The 17,863-nt window shown below is 35.0% G+C and overlaps 1 protein-coding gene and 1 long non-coding RNA gene across 2 annotated transcripts; both read left to right on the plus strand.

Annotated features, from left to right (window-relative positions):
* The first annotated feature begins 5,900 nt into the window (after nucleotides 1-5,900).
* Nucleotides 5,901-6,722, plus strand: LOC114408127 (putative RING-H2 finger protein ATL69). Its single transcript, XM_028371231.1, has one exon. It carries the CDS (start codon nucleotides 6,036-6,038, stop codon nucleotides 6,600-6,602), a length of 567 nt encoding a protein of 188 aa, XP_028227032.1. The 5' UTR covers nucleotides 5,901-6,035; the 3' UTR covers nucleotides 6,603-6,722.
* Nucleotides 6,723-8,785: 2,063 nt separating this feature from the next.
* LOC114409395 lies at nucleotides 8,786-11,982 on the plus strand. Its single transcript, XR_003666069.1, has 2 exons — nucleotides 8,786-9,176; nucleotides 11,574-11,982. It is a non-coding gene; the product is annotated as an uncharacterized LOC114409395 (long non-coding RNA).
* The last annotated feature ends 5,881 nt before the right edge of the window (nucleotides 11,983-17,863 follow it).

Consider the following 17,863-nt stretch of genomic DNA (forward strand, 5'->3'; position numbering starts at 1 on the left):
TTTTACAAGGAAGGCACAAAAGTGCCATAAGGATTAATGTATAAGACAAAAGGAATAGAGCCCAACCCAAGAGTTGAAAGGAACAAAAGCTCAAGCAAGACTCTCAAGGTTCTTACTCAATGTAACCCTTAAACACTCTTTGAGCCTCTTTGATCCTATCTTTCATAGCCCTTTTACCCCTGACCATGTTACAAGCCCAATAAAGCCCATGTGGATCAAGGAATGACTAATTTTGCTTTTAAGTTGGGATTCTAGAATGGAACCCACACACGCTTGTGATTGTTGAAAAAATGTGTAAAAAAAGGGAGAATCCTCGAGGTTTCGCACTTGCACATTTGAGAAGAAAATTCATTCAACCAGCAGCTTGCCAAATGCCCAAAGACAATTATGATAGTAGGGTACATCTGATGTTAGTCGCTTATATAAACTCCTTAGGATTCCTTTTGAATCGAAGGGTGGAATTTGTTGTGTAAATTATTTCGGGATCAGCCCATGTCATCAAGTTTCAACGAGATCAACTGACCCATGACATCACTCTATGATATTAAATTAGGAAAGTTTCATTTGGTCACATACCAAAGTGTGACAATCCATTGCCATCCTTCAATGGGGTGCACGATCGATCCCAAAGCCACATATTTTCTTGTAGTCCAAAATAATCAAAGTTTTTAAACAAGAAAGAAACGGAAAAACCCTAGGATCAATATTTCAGTTGATTGATTAAATGTCAAATGGCTCTACTGTCGTCACCCAAAAATTGTCAAGTGATTAAATCAAAACATACACTCTAAGGGTGTCCCCAAAGAGATTTGCAAAAAAATAGGATGAGGTTGCATGAGTTATCACATATTTTAGAAAGAGACAGTTAATCTGTGTTTTTTTCACACAAAGAAAAAGGGGGGGGGGGAGAAAAAAGAAAACAATCAAGGTTACCAAAAATAGGAACGAATGTCATGAGCATTACACAATTTTCATGATTCAAAACCTTTTGCAAAGCCTACATTTACTACATTTCAAGATGAAGGTTGCATGCATCTGCATCCCAAAAATCATGTTCATATTAGGCTATAAGTTCATAGATTTCTCTTTATATACCAATTTCCCAAATCTAATGTCCTATCTTTTGAGTTTAGGATGAGAGGCCCTCTCAAAGAGTCAACCTCTTATTTTCTTATAAGGTTGAGCCATTTGGTACTAGTACCTATTGGCTTGTTTCATAGGACTCAACGTCCTTTGCTTTATGATTTCATAGGACTTAAAATCCTCACCTTTATCTTTCATAGGACTCAAAGTCCTCGTTTTTATCTTTCATAAGACTCAAATTCCTCACTTTTATCTTTCACAGGACTCAAAGTCCTCACTTTTATCTTTCATAGGACTCAAAGTCCTCGCCTTTATCTTTCATAGGACTCAAAGTCCTCTATCTTTATGCTTTCATAGGACTCAATGTCCATTGTCTTTTACATTTCAAAGACTTCAATGTCTTCAGTCATTTACGCTTTCAAAGACTACAATGTCTTCATTTACATTTCAAAGACTTCAATGTCTTCAGTCATTTACACTTTCAAAAGACTATAGTATCTTCATTTACATTTAAAAAACTTCAATGTCTTCAGTCATTTATGCTTTCAAAGACTATAATGTCTTCATTTACATTTCAAAGACTTCAATGTCTTCAGTCATTTATGCTTTCAAAGACTACAATGTTTTCATTTACATTTCAAAGACTTCAATGTCTTCAATCATTTATGCTTTCAAAGACTACAATTTCTTCATTTATATTTCGAAGACTTCAATGTCTTTAGTCATTTACGCTTTCAAAGACTACAAAGTCTTCATTTACATTTCAAAGACTTCAATGTCTTCAGTCATTTATGCTTTCAAAGACTTCAATGTCTTCATCCATTTATGTTTTCAAAGACTACAATATCTTCATTTACATTTTACAAGACTTCATTGTTTTTCATCTTTTACATTTACAAGACTTCAATGTCTTCTATCTTTTACATTTAACAAGACTTCAATGGCTTCTGTCTTTTACACTTTATAAGACTTCAACATCTTCTGTCTTTTATAGGACTCGATGTCCTTGTCTTTGTGCTTCTTAGGACTCAACGTCCTCTATTTCTATGCTTTGAAAAAAAATCTTCAAATGTCTTTTGCTCTACAGGACTTCAATGTCCTACATTTTACGTTTTATAGGACTTGAAGTCCTTTTGTTTACATGTTTCACTTCCTTGGTTTTCGCCAGTTGCCCGGACGAATAGCAAGATTGCTTGAACGAAATTAGTGTCCTTATCTTTACTTACCTTTTCATTTCCAATAAAAGATAAGTAAAGAGGAGCAACTGTCAGACCCTAATTTCATTTGGGGACTATCATTCATAGATCTTTGGATTCTTGCTAGTTGAATTACTGTGTTTGACACCAGTTGTAGCACGAAGCCAAGAATCACTCAGTGTTTTGATCAATAATACAAAAGGATACCAAGGAAGGGGGCAAAAGGGTCTTTGCTTGATTTTTCTTGACCCAGCTCGCCCAGGCTAGCATCTGGCTTGCCTGGGCCACCGAATAGCTTCATGGTGAAGAAACCAGCTCACCTAGGCGAGCTTACTACTGCAGGGTTAAGTTTGAGCTCGCCTGGGTGAGCTGCAACTGCCCCAAAGTGACCTTTTGCCTATAAATAGGCGTCCTAATGGTGTTTTAAAGGGTTTCAAGGCTCAGAAGTGGAGAGAATTAAAAGAAGAGAGAAAGAAAAAGAAGAAAGAAGAGGAAACGAAGCCGAGACATTACCGAATCATGACTGTGACCAATCCCTACATCATTCCTTGTTTGGTGTCCTTTATGCGACCGTCGGTTAGTTTTGTTTTTAAGATTTGAATGTGATCTATGCACCTTTAGGGGTCCCCCTTTGTTGTTTTGTGCACATTCATCTTCTCTATCTATCATCGTCAATCTCTTTTTCTTTGTAAAGTTCAATCTTAACCAATCACTAGTGCAGTAAAATTGTCGTTAAAAAGATTGAAAGTTAATAAATAAAACCAAGATAAAACCAATTCATAACTAACTTCATTTCATCAAATATCACTTGAGATCGTTCCAAGGTCCAACGCCTTAATGATTCTCTCCGTTTTTCAAAATTTTAAACATCGTTTCAAGGTCCAACGTCTTAAATGACTCTTTGTTCACAACTAAAATGAACCTTTCAAAAGCATAAAACCAACTCAACACACAAGCTTTCAGACTTAAAGAACTACGTAGGTCTGAATTCCTCATTGCACCTGAGGATACGTAGGAGCAAGGGCAACACCCTTGTCTACCCCAAAAAATAAAGAAACATAAAAGGGAAAATGCATAATTTTGAAGTCACATTACGCACACTCGATTAAAGGTTGTCGTCCCTTGTGACGGGTGCGTGGGGTGCTAATACCTTGCCCATGTGTAGACAACTCCCAAATTCTTATTTTCAAAATTCACAAACCTCTTTTTGGTTTTTCTAACATTTTCCTCAAATAAACGTTGGTGGCGACTCCACTCGTTTCCTCCCTAGGAGACGAACGCTTTGGCTCATCTATTTTGGCCTTCATCGTCTCGTCGTGAGATAGGTTGCGACACTCTATGTTGGAACTTTACTATTGTCCAGTGAAGCGTCAAATCATGTCTACTGCATGTATCGTCTAGTCTGTTCAGTTTAGTTAGTTGGTTCATATAACAAATCAATTATAACCATTTCTATTATTTTATTTTCAATTAGTTTCACTCCTATATAAAGGAATTGGTTAGAAGGGTTTTAGACATGAGAGTGTTAAGACCAATTGATTGTAATTTTCATTCTTTTGCAATATGCAATAACAATGAAGAGTAATTTAAAGATTTTAATCACATTAAATAAGACAAGAGTAGTTCAAATTTATTTATATTTGAGACCAAGATACAATGATGATTTTTTTTCTTATAAAAGTTATGGAAAGGAGTACACTTCAGTGTGTAAGTTAGACTAGAAAAAAGGAAATGTGAGAAGAGGGGAATCGTGAGAGAATAAAATAAAGAGTTTAAAGTTTTTTTTTTGTAAGCCAAATAAGATATATTAATAGCACTGGAAGAAGCAAAGACAAGATAGATAAATATTATATGAGAGTTGAAACTGTAAAAAATAAAACATATTAGACTATCGAGTTGATTTGAGAAAATACAAAAATATATTTAAACCTAATAGATAAACACTAGATGAAAAATAGAAATTGAATAACGCATGATAGAGGTTGAAAAGTTGGAGCAGTGAATATATAACACATGACAATAGTGACACATGACAATAGTGAAGTTTTGGAGCAGTGGATTCAACCATATAAATTTGGGATGGAAATAGTAGACATTTAAGATGTATAGATATGATTTCACAAATAGGGCTGCCCACCCTGATCTAATTTGGGATGGAAATAGTAGACATTTAAGATGTATAGATATGATTTCACAAATAGGGCTGCCCACCCTGATCTAACATAGGTTGGCCACTCGCTACACCAATTTGGCTATTTACTTACTCCAAGTAACATTTGTTTCAAGGTATCATATTATACTATTAGGAATTAATTATAAGGAATCTTATTTCTAGTATATTTAAAAATCTGTTTGGTTACTTTTTCATATTTTTTTGAAATATCTATAAAATTTGAAATAACTTATATACAAAATAAAGTTAATGGTATTTTAGGAAATAATTTTCCCTATTTTCATGAAAATATCACTTTCTCATCCCTCACGGGAATAAAAGTGTGAAAAATATGGTAAAATTGAAAGTTATAACATTCCTGAAAATCAATAATGTTTGAGAATAATTTTCAAAACTTTGACTACCTCCAAAATAAGTGTCGCATTTAACTTTTCAATATAACATTAATTGTTTTTTCCACCAATATTCCTAATAAATGTTACTTTGGTTTTCGAATCTAGGCTAAACTATAATTTTTGGTCCCTCCACTTTTTCAAATCCACGATTTTAGTCTTCCTGGTTTTTAATTGTAACATTTGGTCTTCCTAATTTTATAAATTAACGATTTTGGTCCCCTAAAAGATTAATAACTAAGTATTGTGATTAATAAAGTTATTAAGTTAATTAAAAATCATTAATTATTAAAAAACTTTAAGACAATTAAAAATTATTAACTCTAATCTTTCACTGCACTATAAGTTATAAGCTGACCATTGTAGAACAACTTATATGTGAGGTATATTGCAGTGAAAAATTAAGATTAATAATATTTTATTGATAATTAATAATTTTAATTAAAGTTTTTTTAATAATTTGTAATTTTTAATTAACTTAATAACTCTATTAATTATAATTATTAGTTAATAATCTATTAGGGTACCAAAATCACCAATTTGTAAAACTAGAAAGACTAAATGTTAACAACTAAAAATCAAGAGGATCAAAATCTTGATGTGAGAAAGTAGAGGATTAAAATTTTGATTGGAGAAAGTAGATGATCAAATTATAATTTAGTTTTGAATTTAATATTAATACCATTATTTTCATGTATTTAATAAAGTTAGTTTTATAAAACGACACTTATGTTGAGACAAAGAAAATAACAAATATGAATATGAATATACCTTATTTTCTTGTTATATTTTTAGAAATCATTTTTTGATATACCACCAGTATATTCTACTAGAGGCAATCTTAGGACCACCTTACGTGACAAACCTATCCTCCAAAAATTTAACATAACTACATACCCAAAACTAATCAAAATGGAGAGATAATTGTTTAAACAATTTCAGATTAGTTGATACTTGATGATAATGAAAAAAAAAAAATAGTCGATCACTAGGAGTAACGTTTAATAGAGTCGAATGTCAACGTCACAGTGTCCGAAGACATTTAATTTTTTCCCGCGGAATGCGCTTCTGATCACGCAATCCAACTCCAACTGTCTCTCTCCCTCCCAATTAAACCCTCCATTCCTCCATTACTCCAACCAAACCAAATCATATTTTCCATCTTCAATTCCCTCTCTCTCTCTTCCCTTCATGTCCACGGCGGCTCTGCCACCCTCCGCCCCCACCGCCACCGCTGGCGGGGGCCTCGGCTACGGCATTGCCATCGCCGTGAGCATCCTGGTCCTGATCTCCACCATCATGCTCGCCTCCTACGCCTGCGTCCGAATCAAAGCCAACGGCAGCATCATCACTCGCCGCCACAACCACAACATCAACACTCACCAAAGAAACAACAACAATAATAACAGCAGTTTTCGTGACGCGTCGGATGGGCCTGGTGTTGTGGTCCTGGGCTTGGAGAAGCCCGCCATCGAGGCCTGCTACGGGCCCAAGATCGTGATCGGAGAGAGCAAGCGCCTGCCCAGGCCCAACGACCAGGGCCCGTGCGCGATTTGCTTGAGCGAGTATCTTCCCAAGGAGACGATACGGTGCGTTCCGGAGTGCCGCCACTGCTTCCACGCGGAGTGCGTCGACGAGTGGCTCAAGACGAGCGCCACGTGTCCCCTCTGCCGGAACTCCCCCGCGCCCTCGCCGCTGCCCGCGGCGGCCGCCACGCCGCTGTCGGAGATTGTTCCTCTGGCTTTCCACGCCAGGTGATATAATTAGTTGATTCCTGTCTTTGGTGCCTTGTAACAATTATTTTTATTATTATTTTTTTGTTGTCTCTTTTTCACGAAAAATTGCCGACGATAAAAAAAAAAAATTGGCTGTCGTTTTGTAAATTTTTTTTAGAGAAATTCTAATTAGTGTCTTAAAAATATTGGTTAAAAAATTAGAAATATTTTTATTACAAGATGAAAAATTAGGATACTTTAGACTTTTTATAATGTATATAATAAATAATTTTTTTTATTTATTAATTTTTTAATTAATATCTGTAGAATACTTGTTAGCAAGATTTTTTTTAATAAAAGAAAGCATTGCATTGGGATTCTGGTTTTCAATTTGAGTGCCTTGTGATAGAAACTTCATTATACTATACTTTATTGCTAAAATTGAGAGCTATGGTATAACTGTAGATTAGTAGTACTATATGTTATTTAAACGATTTATTTTCTTACTGAATATGTTTAATGGCCATGTAACAGTTGAATAACTTTTAATTTGACCATAAACTTTGGAGTTTAATAAGTATGTAAATATTAGTTAATTACATTGTCCACGAATTAGAAACTGTGTTTAGAACTATTATCAAAATTAATAAATTTTCATATTTGATAATTTATGATTAAATAATAATGTAATAAAACTTTACACTATTAATATATATCCTATTTTCTTTTAAATAAAATGCACGTGTATAAAAATTAAAACTCACAAAAATTCTGTTAAATGAAAAACCTGAGAGTAGTTGAATCTAAAAATTAGTTCTGTGAAGCTCGAAGCATTTTGTGTGTGGACGTAAATTTTTCTTTATAATCTGTACTTTTCTTTGTTATGAAACGAAAAGAAAGATCTAAGAGACTTAAATTTTTGTGTATAGTTGAAGATTACTATTTACTAGTAATACATAACTAGAGGACAACAAGTTAAAATCCGTAGTTATTTTTAGTCATCGTTATATTTTTTTTTGTTATTTTTTAATACTTAAATTGAATTCATTTTTTGATGTAAAAGGTTCTGGAACTTTCCTCTTGTAACTAAAAAATAAATTAAGGTTCGGGAATTATGGTTTTAAATTTACGGCATTGGTTAATTAAAATGCATGCGTGAGTTGTTATAATATGATACATGTCTTCCATTCTTACTAATAAATAAATGACGGGAATTGGTAGGAATTGAAAATTAGAATGCAATATTTTAGGAATTTAATGCATTACATCCTAATTACCGAATATTCATCACGAGAAAAGAAATAAAAAAGCCAACACCTCAGCCAACTGAAACTTTCTTCGAATGAAAGGTTAATGAGGAGCTAAACATTATGCAGAATTTGGATAGAGTAGAGGAAACAACAAACTTTTATTTCTTTCAGCTTTGTGGGGCTCATGGGAAATTTTCCACTTTAGAACCAGCAATTATATATTGTAACTGTTGCGTGTCACAATAAGTTGTGATGTGAACGGCGGTTACTTGTTCAGAAAGGGAGATATAAAAGACCTAAAATATGGTTGGTCCACGTTTGAAAATATACTGGTATCTAGTATTAAAGTAGTACATTAAGTTGCAGCAACTGCATCGTAATCCTCATTTGACCAAGATGAAAAGAGTAGTATTAAGTTACACTTGCTCTTGTCATACTTATTATTAGTAGCCGTGAAAGTTGAAATTCGCCAGACTTATTTTGTGTTAAAATGGATTTAATAAAATAGCTCAGATACCTCTAGTGTGAATAACAAAGGGAACTAAAAATTCGGACGAGAGAGTTAATACAACATTTTATTGATATTTTAATTAGTTTAAATTAATTAGGAATGAGTAATATGTTTCCTCCAGAAATTTTTAGTATATTAAATTTATGAAGCCGTTGAATATTATATATCAAATATTTTTTTAAAAATTGTAAAAATTATGGTGGCGGTTACAATTATGTTAAAAATAAGTAAAAAGATCATGCACTTTGCTACGGTTATTACCGTCATAATGCCACCCAAGTGCGCTTCGTTTCCTTTCTTTTCTTCGTTTCCCGTCTGTGTTGTTGTTTTGTGCGTTAAGAAGAGTTTACGCCCTGGAAATTATGCTTTTGCCCTCATTCCTGTGTTCGACACCTGTCCACCCATAGTTGGAAAAATGGAAATTTTGAAATTTATACATTCACACACTCAGACTTCATTCACGGATACTTACACCACTGACACTGCACTTCATCAATGCATGCCCACCAAAGCAAAACCACTCACGCTTCACTTCACCAGCGCATGCCCACCAAAGCAAAATCAATTTTTTTTTTTCCAATGTCTGAATCTTTTCACCCTTTATAACTAAAAAATCCGGAAACCCTAGATCTCGGCTATAGCTGGTGATCTTAAATTTTTTTTCCTCTGCTTTCCTTTGAACATTACATTCCCGGAAAATGATTTTCCGGGGAAAGAAGTGACGGATTTTCAGAGGCTGGTGTGTAGGTGGGTTCCAAATGTGTTGTGGTGGGCATTGTGCTATACAATGATTCTTCTCTTTGGTTATATTCTGAGCAAAGGGAACAACATTCACTCGAGACCCGCTTTGTTCAAGGTATTACTTTTTTCTCAATTTATCCTATTGGGGAGCCACAAAATGTGTGGGATAATTAAAAAAAAAGTTTTTTTTAATTATTAAATTTTCAATTTTTAGCTCAGGATTTTTAGGGGTTCAACTTCTGTTAAGTTAATTTGATTTTGGGAAAGGGGTTCTATGAACGAGTGACTCAACGCTTTCTCGGTTGGTGTTATACTTTCTATTTTTGATACGGTTCTCTTCTCATTTCCATTTTTTTTTTAATTTTGGTTAGAGTTTGAGGCTGGGTTTTAGTATTTAACATCTCTTTTCATCTTTGTGCTTTTTTTTCGATTTTGGTTAGGACTTGAGGGTTTAAATGGGAAATTAGAGGTTGCCTTTTTGGAAGTACCATTAGAGGTTTCTAGAACTTTGGTAAGTCTCTTTTATTTCCCTAATTTTTTTTAGTGTTAGGGTTTGAGGGGTCATTAAGAGCTAAACCTAAAAGATGAAACCGTTTGGTTGTTGTTGTTATTGTTGTAAGTTTAAACTTTGTTGCCTGAAACTGCAACTTTGTGAACTTTGCATTTGAGATGTTGACTCAATATTGAAAATAATTGTAGTTGCTTTGTATGTTGGAGAAGGTGTTTGAATAAATAATGACTAGAATGAGTTTAATTAACTCTCATTGGTGAGGAACTCTATCATTATGTTTCATTGGTTCAGTTTAATTAACACTCACTTGGAAAGAAAGAGGTAGGAGAAGTTTCAAAGGATTGAGACCAGAGAGCAATTAATCAAAGAAAAATGAGGAACCTTAGCAGAAAATTCAATACAGAAAGATCATATCTAGAAAAGATTACTTTCAATTGGTTAATTATCTTATTTCTGTTATGATTATTTTGAAGTTGTTGATTTTGCAACTACATTTCAAAGTTGATTTACCTCAAAGTTGTTAATTATCTTATTTGTTAGACTTGAATTTTAGTTATCCTGAAAATTAGCTTGAAATTTCCTAATTTACCTCAAAGTTGATTTACTCACTTTTACTTGAGTCAGTTCATTTTTTTTCTTTTTCCTTTCAGCATTCATTTATTGTGTAAAGTCCAATGCATTTGTTTGTTAAGTTCAATTGTTGGTGTGTATTTAGGCTATCAAATTGGTTCCTAGCAGAACATTAGTGAGTAGAAAAAAAGTATATTCACTTGCATTAAGAAAGTTTGGGAAGCAACTTAAAGTGGAAGATGATTCAAATTAGTGTAGTTTATTTATGTAGGTAAGTTTGATATTTCCTTGCTGGTGTTTCATTGAGTACCATTTTCCGATCGAGTTATTGTTCTCTTAATGCGTAAAATCAGGTGTAATTAACAAATAAAGACTTTGTTTAGCTGTCTTTGTTATCAAACTTTCAATCTGGATAATGATGGGCTTCCTCCTAGAGGATATTAGGGATGATAGTGATTTCTGTTTCTCAAACTACCCAAAACACCAAATTGAACCTGAGTCTTTTGTGCTAAACACTTGTAAAATGAATTTTTATTAATTCATAAACTAATTGTTCCATTTCAGAAATTGGAATTCTATAATAATTCAAAAACTAGTTGTTCTTTTCTAGAAAATAGAATTCTACAAATTACAAAAACAAAAACCAACTTGATTTTTCTCTTTGATAGATTTCCAAATCACCCCAAGGAGTTCTTGTCACTTCTTCAGTTAAATCAAACCATCTTGGCATGAAGTTATGCCCTTTCTCCTCTCAGCTTCTCTTTCTAGCACGCTGCCTCTCCTCCAAATTGAAAGGAAACAAACCAAAGATAAATACCCTAGGAAACAACCTCACAGCATCTCTCTGATGATTGTTGAAACTCATGACCATTTCTATTTGAGAGAGGGGTTGACAGGGGCAGAGAAGACTAACAAAATCTCAATAGTAGACACTCACCATCACCATTCTTAATATGATCGGTAATAGGGCTCCAACAACAGGGTTAAATCATTTCGTCCATAAATTTAAGGTCATTATAGTTTGAACACTAATTTTGGTCATTATATTTAGTGTGAATAAGCCAACAATGTCTTTAAGGTAATAGTGTCCTTTTTCATGAGGGTGATTGTAGCTAGCCTTAAATAATGTACATTTATTAATTACTTAGTTGAGTGGGTATCAATTTTGTTCGAGAAAAATTAATAGAAACATTAAGAGAAAGATGCACTGAATGTCTATTATCAAATGGATAGAAAACTCTTTAACTTTCTATATATGTGCAAGATCTAAATCATCGATCTATGCTAGGTCTATTGTCAAATCCAAGTTATTTTGGTTTGGTCCCAATATATTTTACAATTTCATCCAAAATTATGGGTTAAGAAGAATTTTCTTGCATCTGTTACTAATTTCTTTGATCTAATTGATGGCTTTTCTGGATTGGCAAGCAGTTGTATCTCAGATAATTGCGCATACTGAAGAGGTTTTCTTCAAGAAAACCATTCATAATTTGAGGCATGTTGCATATATATGCGGTAAAGAGTTAAAGGATATTCCATACTTTATTTGTCCTTATAAACCACAAGAGTTCATGGCTATGATGGTGAGGAACTAAGGATATATCACAATTGAGGTTCTTTGAGAAGAGAATAAAATATCTTAATAAAGGAATTCTAATATTATTTATTCAATTAATTTCTTTATAGGCCATTTTTATTTATTCTTGAATGAAATATAGGTAAGACTAAACCTTTCACTTCTGGAGGATATTAGGGATGATATTGATTTCTGTTTCAAGCTTGCTAAGGAGGAATCTGTTATCATTCTTCCAAGTACAATCATAAATTATGTTGCACTTGAGATATTATTTTGCATCTTTAGAATCAATTCCTCTCGTGAAATAATTTTTAATGTAAAATTTGTGGCCAAAATTAATTTAGTCACACATCTCAGTTATGTTCAATAGTTCAAAATAAATTATCAAGATCAATTACTCAACTTTAAAACAAAAGGATAATCCTATGTTGATGTTCATCTATCAATAAATTTTCCTCCTTCCAATTAAAGCTCCAATAGGGAGAAAAAGAAATTCTAAAAACAAAGAATGTTGACCTTTGAACATTTGTGGTTAAGCTTCTTCTTTTCCTTCATTCAATGCATATCTTTTCGTTCTTCATGTTTGAGGTTCCTAATTGCTTTTAACTCATTTTTATATTCTTTTTTTTTTTCTCTAGCAACCTATTGGTGTTATTGTCCTTCTAGATTTTCTAATGAGGCCTTTCATCATTTTTCACTCTTCTTCTTTCTTGAATATTTTTGAAAATTTGAAGCCTTTAAAATGATTTAGTTTAAAAAAATAATGATTAGAGATTTCAAGTTGAAAAGCAAAGCATGTAAGCTTTGAAACCTTCTACTAGGTAATGTTTTTAATCAGTTTGTTATGTATAACATGCAATCAATATATTCTAAATTTATTTGAGTGTAGTATTATGAGAGTATGTACGAGTTTAGCAATAACTTGGATTTAGAACTCTTTGTTAGAAATTAAATCCTTATAATGATATTTCTTACATTAGGCATGTCATGGTAATGTAGAGATGGGAAAGAAAGGTAGAGAGAGAAATATAGAGTGGGTAAGAGAGTTAAATAGAGAGGGGGTGGGAGAGAGATTCCGACTCAGCTATGCCAGAAATGGATACGGCCAACACTTTGCTGATACAGTGGCGACACAACAAGAGGAAGGAAGGAGTAGAAATTGGAGGGACGCCTCAGATGTTTATTCATTCTACTTCACATATTTCTTGGAAGACATGAAGGAAAAGGACTTATGGTTGGAGTTCAAGAAGTGGGGTGATGTCAGGGAGGTGTTCATTGCAAAGAACAAGAACAGGAATGGTAAGAGATATGCTTTTGTATCCTTCAAAGGGGTTGACGACGTCAAAAAACTAGAGACAACTGGATAATTTGATCATCGGAGGACTAAAACTACATGCGAATCTCCCAAAACATGGAAGGGAGTGGAAGATGAAAGAGAAGACCAGTAACAATTATCAGCACAAGAAGTGGCCACTCAAGGAGAACCTAGTAAACAAAGTCAAAGACAAAGCCAGGGAAGGAAAAGAACAAATGTCATTGTATGGAGGACTACATGAATAACACCACCAATGACAAACAGTTCCTAGTTAGTATGGCAAAATTGTGGCGACAAACAGTAATACTTCGATGAAGAGGTGGATACCGAGACATGCGCAGATGCTAAGAATGACCTCCCACTCGCCAATCCAACTAGCTATACCCATGGAACAGAGGACATGGTTCTACAATGCTTGGGTATGTAGACTGAGGAATTTGGCAGCATTTGATAGACTAGAATAAGAACTTATGTGGGATGGAGGTGAAGATATCAAGCCAAGGTACCTTGGTGATGACATGGTGTTACTTATGAGCCTCACTAATACTAGAGTAGAAGAAATATGCAAGGAAGAAGCTGAAAATAGATCGTCAATGTTTCATTCACTGGAGAAATGGAACCTAAACCTGAAACCTGTCTTCAGGTTGGTTTGGATTCTCTACTAGGGAATCACATTACATGCATGGGATGTGGAGAGCATCAAGAAGATCGTGACAGGGATTGGGGAAGTGGTGGACATTGATGATGATGTTGAAGACATTCACCCTCGGACAGAGCACGAGTGCTCATCAAAACACCAGAGCAACCCTTAATCAACCACAATGTAACAACAACCATTAATGGGGGTGATTATGTGATCAACATAGTAGAGGAGGCGTGCTACATCCCTTGTGATGCAATCCTACCCCCAAGAGTATTGGATAGAAGATTCCAAGAGGATTAGGCTAGAGCTGCTATAGAAGGCCCTAGGATTCTTATGAACCTCAGGGTAGATTTTTGAGCCCCTGGGCCAAGGTTGGGTCCACTCTTCTTTATAAATATTAGAATAAGTTTTTCCTTTTTATGGGCCATTTATTTTGGCCATTTTAGTAGTATAGGGTTTTAGCTTTGTATTTCAGGACATTTTGAGTAGTATTTGTAGTAGGGACTTTTTTGTATTTTCATGTATTTTGGCATGGAGTGAGCTTAGCTATTATAGGGGTTGTGTGTAGCTAAGCTGATGTAGCTCCATTGGAGCTTGTAGGTCTTGGATCTTCTTCATCAATGGAGTCCTTTGTTTCTTGAATTTTAATGGCAGCAGAATGGAGAAGAAGAAGAGTTGAGAGGAGACGCCACTTCAAGGAGAAGATGAGTCAAGAAGAAGTTTACCACCATAGGAAGCCATGGATAAGAGCTTGAAGGTAGGAGAAAATGAATGGAGGGAGAGGGATTAAAGTTTAATTTTCAAATGATTAAAGTTGAAAAAATGCACACACATGGTCTCTATCTATAGCCTAAGTGTCACACAAAATTGGAGGGAAATTTGAATTTCTATTCAAATTTCACTTGAATTTGAAATTGAATTTGTGGAGCCAAATTTTGGAGCCAAAATTTCACTAATTATGATTAGTGAATTTTAGTTATGGTTCAGCCCACTAATCCAAGATTAAGTCCAAGATTCTCCACTAAGTGTACTTAGGTGTCATGAGGCATGTAAAGCATGAAGGACATGCACAAAGTGTGACTATATGATGTGGCAATGGGGTGTAGCAAGCAAATGCTCACCTCCCCCTCTTAAATTTAATTGGATTGGGCTTCTCCCAATGCAATTAAATTTATTTCCAACCACACACATCAAATATTCACTTAATGCATGTGGAATTACAAAACTACCCCTAATAGAAAAACTAGTCTAGGTGCCCTAAAATACAAGGACTGAAAAATCCTACATTTCTAGGGTACCTTACCTATATTATGGAGCCCTAAATACAAGGTCCAAAAATAATGAAACATTAATCTAATATGTACAAAGATAAACGGGCTCATACTTAGTCCATGGATCCGAAATCTACCCTAAGGCTCATGAGAACCCTAGGGCCTTCTCTTGCATCTCTGGCCCAATCTTCTTGGAGTTTTCTATCCAATGTGCTTGTGGGGTAGGATTGCATCATAAGCTCTAGCTTCTCATCTAAAGGAGGTGAGCTTAGTTATTAGAGGGACATGTGTAGCCAAACTCTAGCTTCTCTAGGAATCTTATCAAGGAAGTTTCTCAAGGAAGCTTCTCAAGGAGGTAAGCTTAGTTATTAGAGGGGTGTGTGTAGCTAAGCTCAAGCTTCTCAAAGAATTTTCTCAAGAAAGTTTCTCAAGGAAGCTACCTAGGCTATAAATAGAAGCATGTGTAACACTTGTTGTAACTTTGATGAATGAGAGTCTTGTGTGACACACTTCAAAGTTCAACTTCTCTCCTTCTTTTCCTCTTTCAATTTTGTGCTCCCCCCTCTCTCTCTCTTTCTTTTCCTCCATTGAAGCTTCCTCTCTAAGCTTCTTATCCAAGGCAGTCTCTCTTGGTGGTGAAGCTCCTTCTTCCATGGCTTATTCCCTAGTGGATGGTGCCTCCTCTTACCTCTTCTCCTTTATCTTCTGCTGCATCTCCATGGTGGAAAATCACCATTGAAGGACCTCATTGAAGCTCAAAGATCCTGCTTCCATAGAAGCTTCATAAGCAAGCCTCAAATGAGGTTTGAACTTTGATCATTTGAGAATTACAATTCAAAGTTTAGACCTCATTTGAGGTACAAAATTTCGTGCCCCTTCTCTCCCTCTCCCTCCACTCATTTTCTCCTACCTTCAAGCTCTTATCCATGGCTTCTTATGGTGGTGAGCTTCTTCTTGACTCATCTTCTCCTTGAAGTGGCGTCTCCAATAATCTTTCTTCCTTCTCCATTCCGTTGCCATGATCTTTAAGAATCAAAGGACTCCATTGATGAAGAAGATCCAAGGCCTACAAGCTCCACATGGAGCTACGTCACCTTGTAGGTGTAGAAATAGTAGGGGGAGTATGTTAGGGTCCTTAGAGGAAATTTTTTCCGATGAAAGTGAACTGGGGTTGGCCCTATCGTTAGAGATAGCTTCGTCTGACGGTGAAGTTCTGACAGTAGCCATGTTAGCGGCCAAAGATAGAGATGAGCAAAACATGAGCGTTAGGGACACAAAATTATCCGCTAGTCACTGCGTCATGTTAGTAACCCTAGGTAATAACTAGGACTTATTGACACAAGGACCTAATCATAGTAGGTTTAGTGAAAAAAGCCCTGAACAAGGGGAGGCTAACGGGACTATGTTTGGCGGAAGACAAGGAGCTCACCTGGTGTGACAAGATGAAGCTAAGGTTGAAAAGAACAAAGAAGGTAACTATTAGAGTGTAGGGCCAATGGGGGAAGTGGCAGAAAAGGTGTATAATGTTGTGGCTTTTGAAGAAAGGACAAGGTGGAAAACATTATGGAACTCAATAAACTAAGAGAGGGGGTGAATCGGTTTTCAAACAAAATGTATTTTTGAAAAAACAGAGTTACAAAAAAACTTTTGTATGGATCGTATCACAAACAAATATATGAATCAAACATAGTCAATACTTAATCAATAATTCCTTAAACATGATCCTTCACTAACATCCTTTCTTTCACAATTATAAAACTTGAACCTTTATGAAAAACTTGATTAATACTTGAATGAGAGAAAAGATCAAAACAAGAGAAGAAATACACAATCTTTTTATACTTGTTCACTCTCTATTACTAGAGAAGCTAATGCAATTATCTAATGCACAACCAGAATGAGATTTTCACTATGCGTCAATTACACCGAGACAAGACTCAACTCTACAAGCTTCAGTCAGCTTGTTGTAATCCATTACAATGAGGCTATAATCGATTAAAACAGAAAGTTTTTGCCTTTGAAGAAATTTTTCTAACTTAGAAACTTTTCTTCACACAAACCATGATGATGCATGATGCAATACAGATATCAAACGTACTAAGATGCAACAAGCAATATAACAACCAATGCAAATTCCACTCAAGGGAGTTGGGCATGTAAAAGCCAAAACTTATTCAAGTTTTTCCTTGAGCTTCAAGCTTTAGCCTTTGGATTGTTCACCATGTTGCCCCCCTATCTCTAACACAAGGAATAGCAAAAAGAAAGGTAACAATGGGGATTAAAGGGACCCATATCTATCTCATGAGTTTGAATTAAAGGAGAAGGAAGCACGTGCCTATCCAAAAGAAAAGGAAGCAAATAGAGTAATCTTGGGCCACACTAATAATAGTCCTGCTGAAAGAAAAGAAGGGGAAAATAAGCATTTGGGCTTTAAAAAAATGGGTCTGACCATATATGGAAGGTCTATTCCAAAAAGAGGTGGTGTAAAAAGGACTTGGGTCTTCACGAAACAACTAGGCCTAAAAACAAACAAAAGACACCATGTGTTACTGATGGTCTCAAAGTGACAGTAAGGAACATATACTCACCATGTGATCTAGCTTTAAAAAGAAGTTTATGGGAACAAATTAGACAGATTAGGATCACAAACTTAGGTGGTCTATGGTGTGTGGTAGGAGATTTTAATACCATTAGACGACCATCAGAAAGACTAGATGTATATTAGAGGGTGCAAGAAGAGAAAATTATGAAGGAATTTAATGAATGGATTGTAGACCTAGAGGTTCAGGATGTGCCTTGTGTGGGGCAAATATTCACCTGGTATAAACCAAATGGGACAGCCAAAACCAAACTGGACAAATTTCTTGTATCAGCAGAATGGACTACCAAATGGTAAGGAAGCTCTTAGTTTATCTT

Source organism: Glycine soja, chromosome 4 (genome assembly GCF_004193775.1).
Source record: "Glycine soja cultivar W05 chromosome 4, ASM419377v2, whole genome shotgun sequence".
Classification (NCBI taxonomy): domain Eukaryota; kingdom Viridiplantae; phylum Streptophyta; class Magnoliopsida; order Fabales; family Fabaceae; genus Glycine; species Glycine soja.